Source organism: Microplitis demolitor, chromosome 10 (assembly GCF_026212275.2).
Source record: "Microplitis demolitor isolate Queensland-Clemson2020A chromosome 10, iyMicDemo2.1a, whole genome shotgun sequence".
Taxonomy (NCBI): Eukaryota; Metazoa; Arthropoda; class Insecta; order Hymenoptera; family Braconidae; genus Microplitis; species Microplitis demolitor.
Window position 1 is genome coordinate 2592918 of NC_068554.1, and position 18786 is coordinate 2611703.

The 18786-nt window shown below is 28.0% G+C and overlaps 3 protein-coding genes across 7 annotated transcripts; 2 read left to right on the forward strand and 1 right to left on the reverse strand.

Annotated features, from left to right (window-relative positions):
- Positions 1-880: 880 nt before the first annotated feature.
- Positions 881-9005, forward strand: LOC103570008 (transcriptional activator protein Pur-beta-B). Of its 2 annotated transcripts, none has more exons than XM_008547592.3 (8): positions 881-1326; positions 1416-1768; positions 3219-3269; positions 5904-6022; positions 6095-6197; positions 6279-6409; positions 7237-7464; positions 7569-9005. In XM_008547592.3, exons 2-8 carry the CDS (start codon positions 1732-1734, stop codon positions 7809-7811), a joined length of 912 nt encoding a protein of 303 aa, XP_008545814.1. In that variant the 5' UTR covers positions 881-1326; positions 1416-1731; the 3' UTR covers positions 7812-9005. The 2 variants fall into 2 exon arrangements, with proteins under 2 accessions (XP_008545814.1, XP_008545816.1); XM_008547594.3 differs by having other exon boundaries at positions 6279-6397.
- A 96-nt stretch (positions 9006-9101) lies between these two features.
- On the reverse strand, positions 9102-16430 carry LOC103570006 (uncharacterized). Its single transcript, XM_008547589.3, has 2 exons — positions 16061-16430; positions 9102-15987 (listed from the first exon to the last, which is right to left on the reverse strand). Exons 1-2 carry the CDS (start codon positions 16289-16291, stop codon positions 15184-15186), a joined length of 1035 nt encoding a protein of 344 aa, XP_008545811.1. The 5' UTR covers positions 16292-16430; the 3' UTR covers positions 9102-15183.
- On the forward strand, positions 16199-18636 carry LOC103570007 (pyridoxal phosphate homeostasis protein). 4 transcript variants are annotated; one of them, XM_008547591.3, is made up of 6 exons: positions 16199-16275; positions 16991-17045; positions 17147-17224; positions 17294-17648; positions 18207-18448; positions 18527-18636. In XM_008547591.3, the coding sequence occupies exons 3-6, from the start codon at positions 17153-17155 to the stop codon at positions 18596-18598; spliced, it is 741 nt and encodes a 246-aa protein (XP_008545813.1). In that variant the 5' UTR covers positions 16199-16275; positions 16991-17045; positions 17147-17152; the 3' UTR covers positions 18599-18636. The 4 variants fall into 4 exon arrangements, with proteins under 4 accessions (XP_008545813.1, XP_008545812.1, XP_053598520.1 ...); XM_053742545.1 differs by lacking the exon at positions 16199-16275 and adding an exon at positions 16622-16727; XM_008547590.2 differs by having other exon boundaries at positions 16200-16275; positions 16991-17224.
- Positions 18637-18786: the final 150 nt, after the last annotated feature.

The window sequence follows — 18786 nt, forward strand, 5'->3', positions numbered from 1 at the left end:
TCATTGGATACCAAGTAATTTAAAAAAAAATTAAAGAGAACACGTACACTAAATTTGATTTTAAAAACAAATTAAATTAAAAACGCGATGAGCATAATTATTTCTGAGTCACGTTCAATGTAAGATTACACTCTAGATGTATGGGTACAAATACGCATAATTGTACTTGGACTTGACCGTGTTATTGCTTTAAAATATAAGATTAATAAAATTAGGTTCGATTTAAAATAATTATTTATTATTCAAATTTCCCACCCCATCCTTTAATTGCCTCACTAATTTTTATTTTTCAATTTAATTTAACTTTACTTCGCGCGCATTTCAAAATTTAGTTTTCAAACTTAAATAATTTATTTTTTACACAAAGAAGTTTTAAAATTTTAAAATTCCCCGTCACGTTACCACCACAGTATTTTTATAATCCTGAAGCTAGCAGACAATTAATAATTTTCGAATTTTTATTTTAAAAAATCAATAACAAAAAAAAAATAAAAATATGCACATGTAGAAAATTTCAAAAACTACATGTGTAATTTTTTCAAATATTTTTTTTAATATAATTTATGTTTTAAAAAAAAATCCAAAAATTATTAGACAGCTAACTTCAGTCTCATGTATTTTTTAAGAATTTAAAAACAGCCATAATTTGGCGCCAAAACTAAACACAACCAGAATTACAAAGCAGCGACACCCAGCACCCAAACCAGGAACCAGCTGTCGAGAAAACAAATTCCTTTTACAGACGATAACGCGCAAAAAACAAAGACCCAGTTAGCAAAAAACAAAACGTCAAAGTGAGACAGAAGAATGTCAGAAATGTATGTCGGGTTTGCGTGATTGGCTGGATTGTAACCGTAGAATTTGCGGATGTCATGTACATGATTGCGTGTGTCGTGACGGGGCCGGGGGTGATAAAAAATTGGTGAAGGGCAAGCCTGAGCTAGTGTAGCTCTGGTGTGTATAGAGTACAATAACGAGATCGGTGGGACCTGGGCCGTGATACGTGCTGGTGTACGGAGAGAAGAAGAAAGAAGAAAAAGTATATACATATATGTGTACGTGATGTACAGTGTGTTAAATAGTGTGGTGTAGTGTTAGCTAACGGGTGTACTGTGTATAGTAGTCCAAGTCGAGCAGACGACAGAGGAATCGTCAGTTGAGTCGGAGCAGAACGAGCGTGGAGAGAGAGAGCAAGGTGGTGAGGGTGACGACTTGGTGCCGTGGATGGTCGGCGGGTCGGACGGCCGTGGTGGAGTGTAGCTACGAAAAATTTTAAAAAGTCTGTGGGTTTGGTTTTGTCGTTTTAAATCCTATCCCGTTAATCCAGTAAGTATACGCTGACAAATCCCACCATCATGGAGTAATTTTTAAATTTTTTTAAAAATAAGTTGGTGTTAATTATAAAACCTTTGTAGAGAAACAAGAAAAGGAGCCAGAGTACACAGTTATATATATAAAATATAGATACATATATTTATTGGTATATATGTATTACATATACACGTATATACAAGATTGACAGAAGTGAGAGAGCGTGATAGAACCGACGAAGAGGGAGAGAATAAAGAGGGAGCGAACTGGGTGTCGAAGTTGGTGAGCGCGGAGGACAAGTGCCGGGAGCTCTTTCGGAGCTCCTCTTGTGTTGTGACGTTGGTAACGTAGGTGAAGAAAGGCTCGAGAAGAAGACAAGAAGCTGCTGCTGGTGATCGCTGCAATAAACCTGGAACAATCATGTCTGACAGGGAGAGCTTGGACGACCAACCGCAAAGTAAGCAAGAGACATAGTCCTATTGAGAGATAGAGATAGATAGAGATAGCGTAGCCCGTGTCACCAAAATATATAACATACTGCCGACATCTTTTTTGGAGTGCGGACTATCCTTGGTACTAATCGCGGAATATTTTTTAAAACTTTTTTTGCTCTGAACTTTTGAATTTAAAAAACGTTTAGCTTTTTTTCAGACATTATTTTTATTTAAATGACGTGCGTTGACGAGCGCTCGAAATTGTTTCGTGGTCCTCGTGGCGTTCTGTCAGACGCCGAAAAAAATTTCTATTTTTCAACGACTCGAGATCCAAGATGGCTGTCGACGTCGGCCAAGAGAGCCCTCTCTATCTTTGGACTCTTGTCCATCTCTTTTTATGCTCCTTTGCACCATTCTGTTCTCTGTGTATTCTACACATACTTTTTTATTCATCATCACCCTGGGGTGTTACTCTTGCATTCAATAATTATTATTATTATAATTCCTCATATTCTATTTAATTTTTAGCACACGATATATATGTAAATGTACATAACGCTATTCAATATCGTTCTATTATATATATATACATATATATATTGTTGTGATGTATGTCGGTGTGTTAAACTGTTTTGTCAAGGTCGTAAATGAGTTTAGCTTCCTTGACGAGTTTACCTCGTACAGGCAACGCGCTTATGATGTAATCGATTTGATTATATGACTACATACTAAGCCGGACAATTCAACATAACCTTTTTTTTTTTAATATTTATTATCATAGTTATGGCTTCTCAGTATTTATCTCGAGGTTTTTAAATATTTTCACTCCAAAGTTAGCATTCCATTTATCTAGTTAATTAGATTATGTATAGAGAAAAATTATTACTTGGCGCAAGAAAAAATTTTCAATATGAAATGAAAAAAAAAAAAAAGAATTTTTTCTCGCCCTAGTAAAATTTTCACCTGTGTGAATGTAGCAGACATCAAATTTAAAATTATAAAAAAATAATGTTTATAAAAAATGCGCTTAATTTTCAAATTTTTTTACCGCGCATTTTTTTAAATTTTATTTTATCAATCATTTACTCTATTTATTAAAATTTTTTAATTTGATGTCTGCTATATTCACACTCATAAATTTCCAGTTTCAATTCATATGCGAAAAATTTATTGCCAGTAAAAATTTATTTGGGTTGAGTAAAACTTTTTACTCCAAAAGTAATTTTTTTCGTGTATTTTTCCATTACTATCATTCTTAAATAAATTAAATCGTAGAGATTAATTTTTTCTGTATACTGTTATCAAAAAAATATGACATCCGGAATTGATAAATTTAATGTAAAAAAAATTAAATAATTATGAAACGTTATTTGTAAAAATGAGAATGTTCTTGATAGTAGAGATTATCAGTTTAGCTTTAGAGTAATTCATTTAAATTTACATTTTATTTATTTATTTAAACTTTTTTTTTAGAGTATGGAAATTCCGGAGGCATGGATGCTGGAGGAGCTGACTTTGATGCTGGTAAGTAAAATTTTAAAATATTTATTTGTATTATTTTATTGGAGTAAAAATACGTCAAAGAAAGTAAACTGATAGTGTTATGAAACATGATAATGAATCGTATATCGATTTAAAAGTTTGTAAATATATATGCTAATTAATCAATGAAGACAATCGCAAGGCTAAGTAGTAATTTATTATTACAAAAGTCGGGTTTGAATAACGCGCCCACTTTAAAACGTCATCGAGTGAGTCTGCGCCGAAGTTTACGTCAATTTTTATTTATTTTATACGAGTTCTTAAAATAGAAACTCATCATCAGATAATCATCAGCATATTAACTGCTGCGTAAGCTCTTCAAGTAGACAAATATTAAAATTAATTCGAAATATTTTTTTACTTAATGTTTTAATTACTGCAATAATTTTTCTGATGATAAAATTTTAGTTAAACTTTAAGCAGAATAGCAAAGATAAAGAATACTGATGATGATGATGTTGATGAGATGATGATGATGAGATGATGATGATGAACAGAAGAATGTAAAGAAGATAATTAAAAAAAATAATGGAGTAGAAGTCGATAGTACCGGTTGGTATGGAGGAAAATCTCTAAAAGACGTATCCCAGATCGTCAGCTGTCTACGTGACGTCACAACATTTTATCAAAAGTGGGGATGCGGTCACATGGCTCAAACAGTGGGATGTCACGTGGCCTTACAAGAGGACAGACGACTATGTACATCAAACAGGAGCACATGAAAGCGCATGACGATTCGCGCGCTTGATATGTAATCGGCGATTCGCGCGATCTACGCATTCCACAGGGATGACGATGGACTCGATGAATGACCGGTACGTCATCGGTACCATTTAATATTTTTACTACACTTGGTGTACTGAGTATGGTTTATATTATTACACTTTTATCGTACCGTGTCAATAAAAGTCATCAGCATTTAAATTATATGTAATATTATATGACTTAAGTCTGGCACACGGCTACAAAACAACAAGAAGAGAGAGACAGGAATACTGTAAGTGTTTTTACCGCAAACCCGATGTGTCATCGCTGACTACACGGCCACGCTTCATCACTCATTTCTCGATTAGTATTCCCGCTAACGTCTTGGTGACTCTGTCATTTTTTTATTGTAAATTTTGGCCACCGGCAGCGCGCGCTTTGATACTTTTTTAAATATTCGCTCCAATTAAATGAGCCGAGAGTTTTATTTATTTTTATGAATTTGACCAGAGACATATGAAGCTGAGAGATATTGAAAAAAAAAATTGCATGTCCAATGGCTGGGAAGTAGACAATACCATGGATAAGATCCAATATTGGCATCCAGAAGGTTAAGTTTATTATTAATTAATTAATTAATTTTTTTTATGTACATGGATATTTGTGATACCGCTGGCGCTGGTACTACTATTGCTGTTAATATTGTTATTGTTATTGAATGATTAAGATGCGGTCGAATAGAACAGTATGAGTCGACAGAATAAAGATGTATGTTATTGGGTGGATAAACGTTTGACGGGAGACTCGTGGTCTTGTTGTCGCGTGGTGGCGTCGGCGCATCCGCGATGCAATAAAACTAACAGTGGCAGCTCTTGGAACCAAGAGAGCTTTCTTCTCTGGGATGCAGTTGTCATTGAGGCAGGTCACGGTGCAGCTAAATCGCGCAGCGCTGTTGGATCAATGCACTCATACGATTATTCCTACGGGTGTCAACATTTGTCTCTTTGACACAGTTTTAATTTTTGGTCTATTACTTTTTTGTACTCAAGCAAAATAAATTTTTAAATTTATTCAGAAAATTTGGGGATAAAAAAAAATAGGGGCAGTGTCAAAGTTATGTAACAAAAAATGTCTGAGGTCGGTTGACTGGATAAATATCTTCAGGGAAGAAGAATAGAAAGCATGTTTTTGTTTGTCAAGACCAATGGGTTACGATGGTGACCCTGGGAATCCAGACAAGAGGATGCCTGAAGGGTCATTTGAGGATGAACTGCGGAAGGAAGTGTTCGAAACTTGACACAGATGATGATGATCAGTATGGGAAGAAAGCACATAGGTGAAAAGTGATACTTAATGAGTGTCAGCAAAATAATCACTGAGAAGTTACATATTATCTAAGGATGTTGATGGTGATACATCTAAAATACGACGAGCAGTTGGTTGAAGCCAGTATCTAACAGATTATTTGTGCTACATCGTAAAAAGATATACAAAGATGTTCAAGAGCCGGATATTCCAGGGCGATCTCAGTCCCGTTCCCATTCCCGGCGGCATCCAGCAAACTAGTACGTAATGCGGTTTATATATTTAAAGTTTGAGGGTTTTAAATTAGCAAGATGGTGGTCTCAGCAACGAGCCAAAGGATGAAAAGGAAATAGTGGGCCAAAAGAGGGTGGTGCAGAGATCCCGGAGGGTCATTGACCCCAGGCCGCAGCTGTTATTGATCGTTACCAAGACTAGCAACATTACTCTATTCGCCTTATTGAGATGCCTGTCCTACCCCAACTAATCTTTCTAGTCTACTTATTTTATAGGCCACTTTTAATGCCAATAAAAATTTTTAATTTTTTATTTCATTTTAAATATTTTTATTTATTATTTTTTTTTTTTTTTTTTTTCTTTTTTTTGTAGGTCAGCATGGTCAACAGAGTGAACAAGAATTGGCGACTAAGATGCTTCAAATACAAAGCAAGCGATTCTACCTCGATGTCAAACAAAATAGACGCGGGAGATTTATCAAAGTTGCAGAGGTAAATAATTTAAAAAACTAATTTATTATTAATTTATTAAATGCATAATATTTTGATGTTTAATTTTCCAAGATCGGAGCAGATGGCAGGCGTAGTCAAATATTTCTAGCCTTAAGTACAGCCTCAGAATTCCGTGATCATCTTTCGACGTTCAGTGATTTTTACGCGTCGCTAGGTAGGTTTTAATTTGAATAATAATAATAATAATAGCTAGCTGCAATATAATTTGCTATTCAAATATAATTATATTAAATAGGTCCACCGAACCCGGAGAATGTACCAGAGGATGGAAAACTTAAATCAGAAATGATGGTAAAAGACAATAGGCGGTATTATTTGGATCTTAAGGAAAATTCCCGTGGCCGTTTCCTGCGGGTGAGTCACACTGTATGTACCAGCACTTGTATACATCATTTTAATTTTTTTTAATTTTTTTATTATCGCCAATTAAAATCGCTATACCAAAGAGGGAACAGACACTTGATTAGTTTGATTACCTACACTATAATTTAATTAGTTTAATTAATTATGGGCCAGCACTAGTGTGACCGCCTGAAAAAAGGTGATTTTTGGATTTTTTTTTAAAGAAAACTACTGCATTGAATAATTTAATGTTATAAGAACATATTTGTGGACATATAATACATACATGATTAAATTTTTTGACAAAAAAATTAAAAATTCAGCGAGTTATTCGTAATCTCCTGAGGCTCAAAAAAATGTCCCCACTGATACAGTGACAGCGACCTTTGCAGTAGATGAAATAAAAAACCAAAAAGTTTATTAAACTAGAAGGTATTGTCCGTAACATGATCCTCGATCGAAAAAAACATTGAAATTTAACAAAATGGCGGTGTTTTTAAAAAAAATTTCAAATTTCGCGCGAAAATTTGATAATTTTTGGCCTAGCAAAATTGCATTTTCTATTCGATCGGAAAACTGGAGGTTCGTGGTATAGAGAAACATAAAAAGCAGCTGTAATAAAAATCAAGTCGATCAGATGATTTGTCTCCGAGTTAACTGCGGCAATTTTTAAAAATTTAGTTTTGAAAACCGATTAGCGGCTGCAACTCAAAAACTACTTGAGATATGCACTTTAAATTTTAGTATGCTATTTTTAAAGGCAAAAAAAAATGATTTTTTCAAAACTTCACACTAGTGGTGCCCCTTAAATGTTAATTGTATATAAACATTTATCTATTCTCTTTACAAAGGTATCTCAAACGATAACACGAGGCGGTCCAAGAACACAAATAGCTATACCCGCACAGGGAATGATTGAATTTCGTGATGCACTAACGGATCTTTTAGAAGAATTCGGTGTCGACGATGGTGGATTCAAAGGTGATTTACCTGAGGGTCGTTATATGCGCGTTGACAACAAAAACTTTTATTTCGATATCGGACAAAACAATCGTGGTATTTACATGAGAATTTCCGAGGTAAGTTAATTAATTTATTATTAATTTTGTTTGTTTTTTTGTTTTCTTTTGTTCAATTATTGTGAATAATAAATTAAATTTCACAAACAATAAATGCATTGTAGGTCAAAACAAACTTCAGAACAGCCATAACCGTGCCGGAAAAATCTTGGTCACGGTTTCGTGATATATTTGCGGATTACTGTGAGAAAATGAAAGAAGGCGGTGGAGGTGTCAGCTCTAGTGGAATTGGATCAGCTAGTTTATCCGATAGCAAGGGCGCTGTAGGATCCGGAGCCCAAGTATCACCAACCTCTGCCACTTCGCCTAATCCAAATCCAAATTTAGACTCAAACCTCATCAAGTGAACAAGGTTTTAAAAAATTAAAACTCGAACAACAATTAAAACAACAACAACTTTAACTCGTTTTAACGTCGCTGAGCGTATTTAAATACAACTTGTCAGAGCATATATATATTTTCATCAGCATCATTATCATCATCATCGCGCCGGCGCTATCGTCACCGTCATTTAAAAGCCATCGTCATTGCCATCGATATCGTTCCCGTCGTACCATCATCGTCATCACACAACACAAGACACTTAATATATATACATCTATATAACACGTACGCAGTCGTACGTACCATTAAATTTATATAGACAAGTTAAATTTATTATCTGTTTATTTTTCAGTTATTATGATCGTTAATTTTTTTTTTCGTTATTAAAACTAATTATGTTTATGTATAAGTTTGCCTCAAGGCCCAAACAATTATTATTATTTTGTTTGCATTGTTCTATTTTTTTTTTAAACTTGTCTTGTATGTTTACAATGGGATTTTTTTTTTACGACATACTTGTACGTAAAAAATGTTAATTATTATTTAAAATTTATATTGCAACAGAGGTAAAGCAAACAAATTGTTTAATATTTTAATGTAAGTCGGCTTTGCCTCAACTAATTAATTTTAGCAAAAAAAAAAAAATATTTTGTTATGTTATAATTGAATTTGATTGTTCAGAATTTATGGATACATTATTATGTAAGTAAGCAAAAGACAAAATTAATATTCGCGTCTCGTTTCTTTCTGTTCATTATTATTGTTATTATTATTGTTATTAATTTTTTTTCTTTCTTAATAACGGCAACTTTGAAAACAAAGAAAAGGAGGACACACGACGGTTGCTCTATTAAATGGGCATCTTTCTACCTCGAGAAATTACATTCAGTAGGGACTATTGTCTTCGCCAGAGTAACGATGACAAGTCACCTCAGCCTTTATTCCGAAAAATAATATTTTAGTTTTATTTTATTAAAACTTTATTTCTTTAATTATCTTTATATTTATTTCGGTGACTGTCGTTCTTCCGCAATTAAAAATATTAAAATTAATAATGATAATAATAATAATAATTAATAGAAAATTGTCATTGGGAACCGTGACATCACTCGTTGAGTAAATATTAAAATAACAAATTGATAAATAAATATATACATAATTATATGTAATTAAATGAAATAAAATTATCGTAGGTCAAAGTGTTAGCCGCATTTAAATCTGTGTAATGTGTAATTTATATCATGTTAAATTATAATGAGTTTAATTTAATTAAACGAAATTGTAGAAAAAAAAAAACTTTTTTTTTCGCGTACTTGTATTGGATACAAAAAAATTAAATTAATTTAAAATATTTTGAGTAATATAAAATGTATCCAGTACTAGATATATGAAATTTAAATTACGCAGTTCGCGTAATTAATTATAATTGAGCGACGGCCGATTAAAAAAAAATATCACTGCATCTTAGGCATGTAATATACAAAATGCATAATAGATATTTATATAGAAATTCTAAATATATATAAATATGTCTGTATAATTGTAATAAAATGCCAGTGTCCATGGGACTCAACCGCCTGCACAAATAATTAAATATAAAAAATTATTGAGTGTTTAAAAATGATGAATAAATATTTAAATTTAATTATAAAAAAAAAACAGTTATAAAATGTGCAGTCAATTGGGTCCTTTTTTGTTGGCGTAGGAAGCGACGTAGGGAAATAATGATAATGGCAAGATACATTAAAACACACGAGTTATAATGCATAATAAATAATATATTTAGATCGTGAAGTATATATTTATATATACATATATGTGTTACACATTTAACACACACGAGTTCGAGTTTATTTCCCAAGCCCGTGAATCTTGATACGCTTTCATTCTGCAACGCTGTGCTAATATCAATTTCAATAATACAATTGAAAAAAAAAATAATAATTATAATAAATATGTATTTGCGTTTATCTTCTATTTAAAATGGAATAACGCGTTACTGTATTTCGCGCTGGTGCGGAATATAATCATTATATTGAATAGCTAGAGGTGATTGTAATGCATAATTAAAAAAAAAAAAGTAAAGAAAAAAAAAGTGCTATTTAATTAATGAGACAGACCTAGAGTCATGCGTCTCAACACCTCGTGTCACTTTAAATAAAATCAAGATAAATATTAATTATTATTATAATTAAAAAAAAAAAAAACAGACGATAAAAAAAAAATGAAATTATTTATATTTTAGTGATGTTCAATTATATTGCCTATTCCAATTAGATATTCAATTTTAAAAATTATTTTTTTTCTAAATCAACAATTTCGGCTGGTCTGAATTTATCTAGTATATATAGTTATTCAATAATTATTAAATCTCAGTAGAAAAAAATAAAATAAAAGTTTAATTACGCGTGTATAGGCTTTACGAGAACAAAAATAATTATAAATATATATATAAAAAAAAGTGGAATTTAAAATTATTCCTTCCGGGCTCTGAACAAACAAACAAAATAATTAAATAAATGTCCTATATTAACGAATAATAATAATTATAAATTAATAAATGAGCCTGTTTATTTGTTTTTAAGAATAATCCAGCTCATTATCTCTTATCTATTAAAATTTCCAGCTATTATATATATATATAAATATAAAATAAATAACCCGGGTTTTATTTTACATTCCCGGCTCTACATTTTAAATAAATAAATATAAATATAATAATTGGATCAAAATAAAAATATATTCAAAATAATAAAAAAATATATGGAAAAATAAAATATATAATAAAGCCGAGAGACGCTCGAGAGTTATAAAATAGAAAGGAAATATGTAAGGATAAATAACGCGAGATATTAAAAAATGGTATAGAGATAATAAATATGAAAAAATTGTTTACTGGCGCAGATGGTATGACACATTGTGATCTATATAAATTACAAAAATAAAAGAAAATAAAACATCAACAAGTAGTAAATATTTAAGGTATATAAATATATAAATATAAATATATATATGTTATTACTAATAATAAATGATAAATGAATTAAAAAAATAACAATTAATTAATTAATTTACAAAGAAAAAAAACACCGAGCGACACACAATTACACACACACGCGGTCTAGGGATCTCGCTGATTACACGATAATTATTAATTATTATTATTACACAATTACACGTAATTGCGTCTAGAATATACGTACCTACACTTATGTTTAGCCCTGTTATATATATTTATTATTAACAGTATAAATGTACGCGAGTATAATTGTAACACGTACTAGCACACGGGTAAATTACTACAGACGTACCTTTAATGTTAATTTTAATAAAATAAAAAGGGCTTAAGAAAGTTTACTGCGTAAATCAGACTCGACATGTGGATAAAAAAATTCGCGCCAAAAACTTTCATGAGTGAACTTATAAAATTGAGAAAATTCTTAATTTTAATTTGAGGATTTTTGGAACTTTGAAAAAATTTTCAAGTGATGTAGACTTTTCTTATGCATTTTTTTTATTTTTTGAGTTAAAATAATTTTTTGGGTTTGATGAACATTGAAATTAAAAAGAAAATCATTAAGACTTGTAGAAGTTTTTGACTCTTACCAAAATTATTCACGTATGAGGCAAAAAAAAAATTTTGTGGCTTTTATTAGAACTTCTCAAGAAGCTCTGTTTTTTTTTGAATTCTTCAAAAATAGTCAAAAAAATGAAGCATTGGAATTAACTATAAACTCAAAATTTTATAATTCAAATTATTTTTTCTTAAAAAATTTACAGTAAAAGAAAAAAAAAGTACAGACTAGTAGAAAATTTTTCACACTTCTAATTATTTTAAAGTTTCAAAAATTTTCAACTCAAAGTTCAGAGTTTTCAATTTTGAAAGTTCAGCCAGAAACGTTTTTGTAACGAATTTTTTTTTACACATGACTATTAAAAAAAAAGTCTATATTAATTAATTAAATAAAATAAAAAATTATTATTTTAAATAAATAACAAATCTTAAAGATTTGAAAAATTATAAATACACGACACTCCTGCCACGCAGCGAGTTCTTAGACAGCTTTAAGATAAATAATTATTATTAAATAATAAATTATAAATAAATAAATAAACATTTATTTAAAGTAACGATAAACTTTCTATATGTTGAATCGTGTCTAGAAAAAATACAAAAAAAAAATTATTAAAATAAAAATATTTCAAATTTATTGTGACGACTCACTAATTATTACAATTTAAAAAATAAATAAATACAATTTATATTTAATTAATTATCTTTATTTATTGTCATTTTAGTTTTGAAAAAAAAAAATATAACGAAAATTGAAACGATCGTTAGGTAAATAAATAAAAATTTAGAAAAGTAAATGAATAATAATTAAAATATTGAAATTAATGCTCGATGTTTCGTTGGCTGTTTTACATAATGTTGTAATGGTTGTAATTCACAACCGTATCCGTTATTAATCAATTTAATTAAACGTTAAAAAAAAACTTCATGTGAATGAAATTAGCTGATTAAAAAGTAAATTTATTATAATATTACATAGTATCTTTTTTCACACGCGTGGGATTTAATTAATTATTCTCATAAAAAAAATTTAAAAAAAAAAAAAACATTTTTCTCTTTACTGTATTCCTTAAAAAAAAAAAAATTACTGCTACTGTCGCCAACGAAATAATTCTGCGTGTACAATTATCTATTTAATAATGTGTAATATAATAAAAGAAACATGTATTGAAATTATATATATATAAATTTAAAAAAAAAAAAATAATAATTAACAAAAATAAAAAAAATAAACAAATACGAGAGCCGTCGATTGTTAATTAAAAAAAAAGCACTTACTGTTTTTTGATATTGAATTAAAAAAAAAAAAAATATTTACCTTAAAAGTAATTTCAACCTCACGCGTGCTTATTAAAAAAAAATTAATTAGTTTTATTAATTACTGTATTTATTGATGCGTTGGGTCTCATCGCCTACTTTTTTTGCTGTATGAATTCCACGAGTACTCTGCGATTTATAATTATTATCTATTGTCATTAATTATATTACAATTTATTATTGTTATTAATTAATTAATCAACTAATTATAGATATTAATAATTATTATTATTACAAAGTTATCTTTAATTAATTAATTAATTAATCACTTTTAAGTATAATTTATATTACCGTGATCTGCTTCTTTTTTTTTTAAATTCTACTCTTCTAGTCCTGAGTGAATTGATCCTTAATTATATTTGCAGTCACAAGCTGATTATTTTTTACTTTATTATTATAGATATTTTTTTTTTTAATTGCTGATGTTTTTTAAAAATTTCTAATTTTTAGTCGATATGCACTCATTTTTTTCTTATATAATTTATGTAAAATCCAAGTTAATGTTAAATATATTACAAATTTAATGGAATACTTTGAATTATTAAATAAAAATGTACGTTTTTGTGAGTATATATTCTATGAAAGTATTTATTTTATTTAAACAATACTTTCATATTAAATATACACATAATCACATTTTTCTTTCTCTCAGTAATTATAATTAATTAATTAGTTAATTATTATTATTATTTATATTTTACAACTGCATGGTTGATATAGTAAACGCTAGTACGTAAGAGAAAAATTAATAATGTTATCTTGGCACTTGAAAACTTTACAAAAATATTTTACTGTTTTTAAGTTGAATAGAAAAAAAATTCACTGAAAAAATTATATATATATTTAAATATACTTTAAATTGCCTCAGTTATGTAGGTAAGACACAAGACATTTTCCAAAAAAAAAACAGCATTTTATTTTATAACTCTTTTGCTTGTCTATTATCTTTCTCATTATTAGCAAAGAAGAATTTTTAATTAATTTTAATATGATAAAAATTTTCCGTTTAATTAAATTCCTCTTTTTTTTTATTTTTGTCTAAAATTATTTTATTGAAATAAATTAAATTCTTACAACTTTTTATTTCTTTGAATATTTAAATATTAATTTTTAAAAACAACATTAAATTTATTTAATTATTTAAATTGAATACAATCGTCAAATTATTTAATTAAATAAATTGCACATACAGAAAAAAGGATTTCTTAGAGTAAAAAATTTGTACTCGTCCCAAGAAAATTTTTATTTTTAATTCATAATTTGAAAAATTTCTGAGGGTAAGTGAAAATTTTCTTAGGGCGCGAAAAATTTTTTCGCGCCAATAAATTGTTTTTCTGTATAAAAAAATTTTGGTCATCGGTTCAAAATGAAAAATATTTCTTGCGCCAAGAAATCCTTTATTTCTGTACAGCAATGTGTCATTACATTTAAAGAAATATATATATATATAATATATATGAACGTTTGGTAAGAATTAATTTTTGGATTAATGGATTAACAATTAAAATATGTCGGGTTGATTAAAAAAACTAATTACATGCGCAAGGAACATGTGGAATGTAGACAAGTGAAGCAAATCACTGCCATGTTATTAATTCAAAATAAATGCCCGATTTAAAATAAAGAAAAATTTATTTTAAATTACACTCGTTGCGACGAGTTCAATTATAAACGTCATACAATTTATTAACTCGAAATATTATTAAATTTAATTAATTAATTTAATCTATGCATATTATATATGTAAAAAAAATTATTATTGATTTAATTTGTAGCATTAGTACGAGTTAAAGTTAAAAATATTTAATAATATTAAAAAAAAAAAAAAAATAAATTATAATAATTACGCTATAATTTATTTAATTTAATTAATAAATAATTATAGCACATGGTTGAAATTACAGTAATTACATTATGGCGATGGTAGCTACAGGCCTGAACTGTTGTTTACATAAATATAATAAATATGAAAAGTGAAAAATATATTTAACAAAATAATAATTTTTAGTGTAAATTCTCATGTCTTTTATTATTATAATTCTTTATGGTAATTGCACATTTAATTAAGTACATGAGAGAGCGTTATTGCATAATAATTAAATTAAATTCAAATAAAAAAAAATAAATAAATGTATTTAAAAAAAAAATTTTTGGGTGAAATAAAAGGCAGATTCAATGGTTTTAGACAATTGTTTCTTATATTTACGATACTGATATAATATATAACTCATGTACGCAGAAAAAAAAATTTTTCTCGTCCTAAGAAATTTTTTTTTTTATCTCGTAATGAAAACTTTTTTTCTGTGTAGCAGATTTGAGAGAATTTACATATTTTAAATAAATAATGAAATTTAAAAAAGCGCGCGTAATTTTTAAATTATTTAAATACGAATTTTTAAATTTCTATTCTACTTACATTTTATTTATTTATTAAAATATTTTCTAAATTCTCAAGTGTCAGCTACATTACCCTCATAATAAATTATTATTTATTCTATAGTTATTTACGATTCGTTTAAAAATAATGATAATTCATTCAGCCACTTAGGAAAGTGGGTAATTAGTACTAGAACTTTATCTTTATCTTCGGTAAAAATATTTTTCAAGCATTGCAATAAATATTTTTTAGAATTAACTGAACAGTGACACGGATCTATTCTCAAAAGAACAACATAAGATTGTAAATCTACCGGATATAAACTTAGTAAATTATTTTCTTCATTATCACGTATCGCGATTATTTTATTTAAAATATATTCTATAAATGATAGTACTAATGGTGAAAATTCTAAGCGTATGAAAAGTTTACCTAATAAATTACTTATGACTATAAAAATTTTTTGTGAAAACGCAGTCTTGTTTATCAACTTATCAAATTTATCTGTTGTGGAGTACGAGCTCTGACAATTAATATTTGAAATAAAACAATCAATTATCGGTTCTTCAATAATTTTCTCCGATTGACAGACATAAAATTTATCAATAACGGAAGCTTCTAATTCTATTTCTTTTTCGTTATCCAAAATAAATTTAACGAGTTTGTAATTTGATGAGACTTCTAGTTCGGTTATTTTGTCAATGACAAGTTTTAAATACGCGCCATAAACTGGATTAATACTTGTGACATTAATTAATGCTCTTATTAATATAATTAATTGATCTGCTGATACATTTTCATCGCATACTTTTTTTTTTAATAAATATTTATTTATGACGGTCTTGCAAAGCTCTTGGATTTTATCACTTTGACAGAATGTCCGATGATTTGACAGTCCAAGGGGTGGACTAATCCATCCCCGAAGAATTCCCTGGTAAATAGAATACTTTTATTGATGGTGATAAAAATTAAAAAATTTTGTCATCAAGAAAAAAAATACTTACGATTAATTGGAGACGAACTGAATATTTAAGATGAGCTTCAGGTGAAATTTTATAAGAAATAGCATCAGCTAGAGATTTTGAAAGTGCAGTAACTGTTCGTGAATCAACAGCAGGTACTTTTTCAACTAATTCATCTAATTCTTCATTATTTTTAACTGTTTCTATGAATTTACCACTGCTACGTAAAATAGCACGAACGAAATCTGGATCCATTGGTAAAAAATTTTTCATTCACAAATTCACACATTTTTTTTTATTTTGTTTATCATAAATATTTATAAAATATATCAGACATGATATATTTTTTTAAATTATAGGTTAATAAATTCCCGGTAAAATGTTTACTGACATGAGTGTGAATGTAGCAGACATCAAATTTAAAATTATAAATAAACAGAGTAAATAATTAATAAAATTAAAAAAAAATTGCGTTTAAAGAATTTTAAAATTAATAAATGAATTTTATATTAATATTATTTTTTCGAATATTTACTCTATTAATTCATAATTTTAAATTTGTATGATGTCTGCTACTACATTCACAGTCATCAAAGAAACATGAGTGTGAATGTAGCTGTTGTCAAATTTAAAAATTTTTAAATAAATGAATTAAATTTAAATCGAATAAAATTTGAAAAATGCGCATTTATAGAATTTGAAAATTGGTGTATGCATTTATTTAATTTCTATATTTGTAATTGTTTAATTCGTTAATTTGTAATTTTAAATTTGTCACATATCTGCTACATTTACATAAAAAAAAAAAATATTTTGAATTTGTCATCTATTTTATTTTCTTTAAATTAAATAATAAATTCATTAAATTATTAATTACAAATCTTAATTACTAGTTACTTATACTCATTAATAAAGACAATATGCATATATATATTTTATTTATTTACAATAATTTATTTTTTTTTTTCGCAGCAAAGATGGCGGCCGTAGTCTTTTTCTGATCTGATCATTTACAACGCAACAGATTGTAAGATGTCAAAATATTTATAAAATTGTAAAATGATAACAAACTTAACTTGTAATTATTAAAGTTTTAATTTAATTAATTATTTAATTAATGTAATGAAGATAAAAATGGTTGACATTGCGGGAAATTTGAATTTTGTTAGAGAAAAAATATCCTTAGCATGTTCTCGACGTCCATCAGTAAGTAAATAACTATATTTAATATATAAATATATTTATACATATATATTAAGTTAAAATTTATTTTAGGAATTTGGTAATTCAATACCACGTCTAGTTGCTGTCAGTAAAACAAAGCCGGCAAATTTGGTAATAGATGCTTATGACGCTGGTCAAAAACACTTTGGCGAAAATTACGTAAATGAATTGATTGAAAAATCTGGTCATCCTGAGATTCTAAAACGTGACATCCGCTGGCATTTTATTGGCCACTTACAGAGAAATAAAATAAACAAAGTATTGGCAGTGCCAAATCTTTGGATTATTGAAACAGTTGATTCAAATAAATTAGCATCGGCACTGGATACTGCGTGGCCAAAATATAGAAAGAATGATGATAATAAACTTAATATTATGGTACAAGTAAATACAAGCAAAGAAGAAGGTATTTCAAATTTAAAAAATTTAAATATAGAATTATATCAACAATGAGCGGGTCTAAAATTAAATATTGAGTTTAAGATCACGGGTATTCAGACCAAAAGACGATAATAAAACTGTTATTTATGCATGACGTTTCGTCTCTTATTTAGTGAGACTGTCGCGTACTTGAAATGTCAGATTGTATATCAATATTACATAAGTGTACTTGTATTATGATGCTGATAACAGCAGTCATTCAAAAAATTTATTTATCTTTAATAGACAAAGTAAATACTGACAGGCAAAAATTTTTAAAAATGCATGTGAAGATTTTTAAAAAATTTTCTTGTGGATGTTTTTTAAAAAATTTTATGATAACAATTAACTTGGTAATTAAAAGTACTGAAGTTATCAGATGTCGGCTACGTTCAACATCATCTTGTATTTATGTATGATAAAGTACACGTGATTAAAAAAAATTAATAACGTGGAAATCGTGTGTTCAAAATACACGTGATCTTGAACAAGATATTTTAATGTAATTTATTTACACACAATATTTAATAAATTTTTGTTTCAGAAAAAAGTGGATGTGACATTTCAGAAGCATCATCGTTAGTAAAACATGTAATTGAAAATTGCAAAAATTTAAAGTTCATTGGAATAATGACGATAGGTGCTTATGGTTACGATCCATCAAATGGTCCCAATCCAGATTTTATTTCTTTGAGGAAGTGCCGCGATGATATTTGTAAAGAATTGAATCTCGTTGGAGATCAAGTTGAATTATCAATGGGAATGTCTACCGACTACGAGCATGCCGTTAGTATTTTTATAATTTATATAAATAATAACAATAATTAGTATATATTTATAATAAATATCAATACTAATTTTTAGATTGAACTTGGTAGTACAAATGTTAGAGTTGGAAGCGCGATATTTGGAGAGCGGCCACCAAAAAACTCTTAACTAAATTTAAATATACAAATATAACTTTTAAATACCAAGACTTTCATATAGATATTTTTTTTCGTTAAATTAAATATATATATATCTATCTTCGAATTTAATTATTGTACTAATGTTAATTGTACAAAGTGAAAGCTTCTATATTTATATATGTCGAATAATAATTGCGGTGCATCCTCAGGAAGATA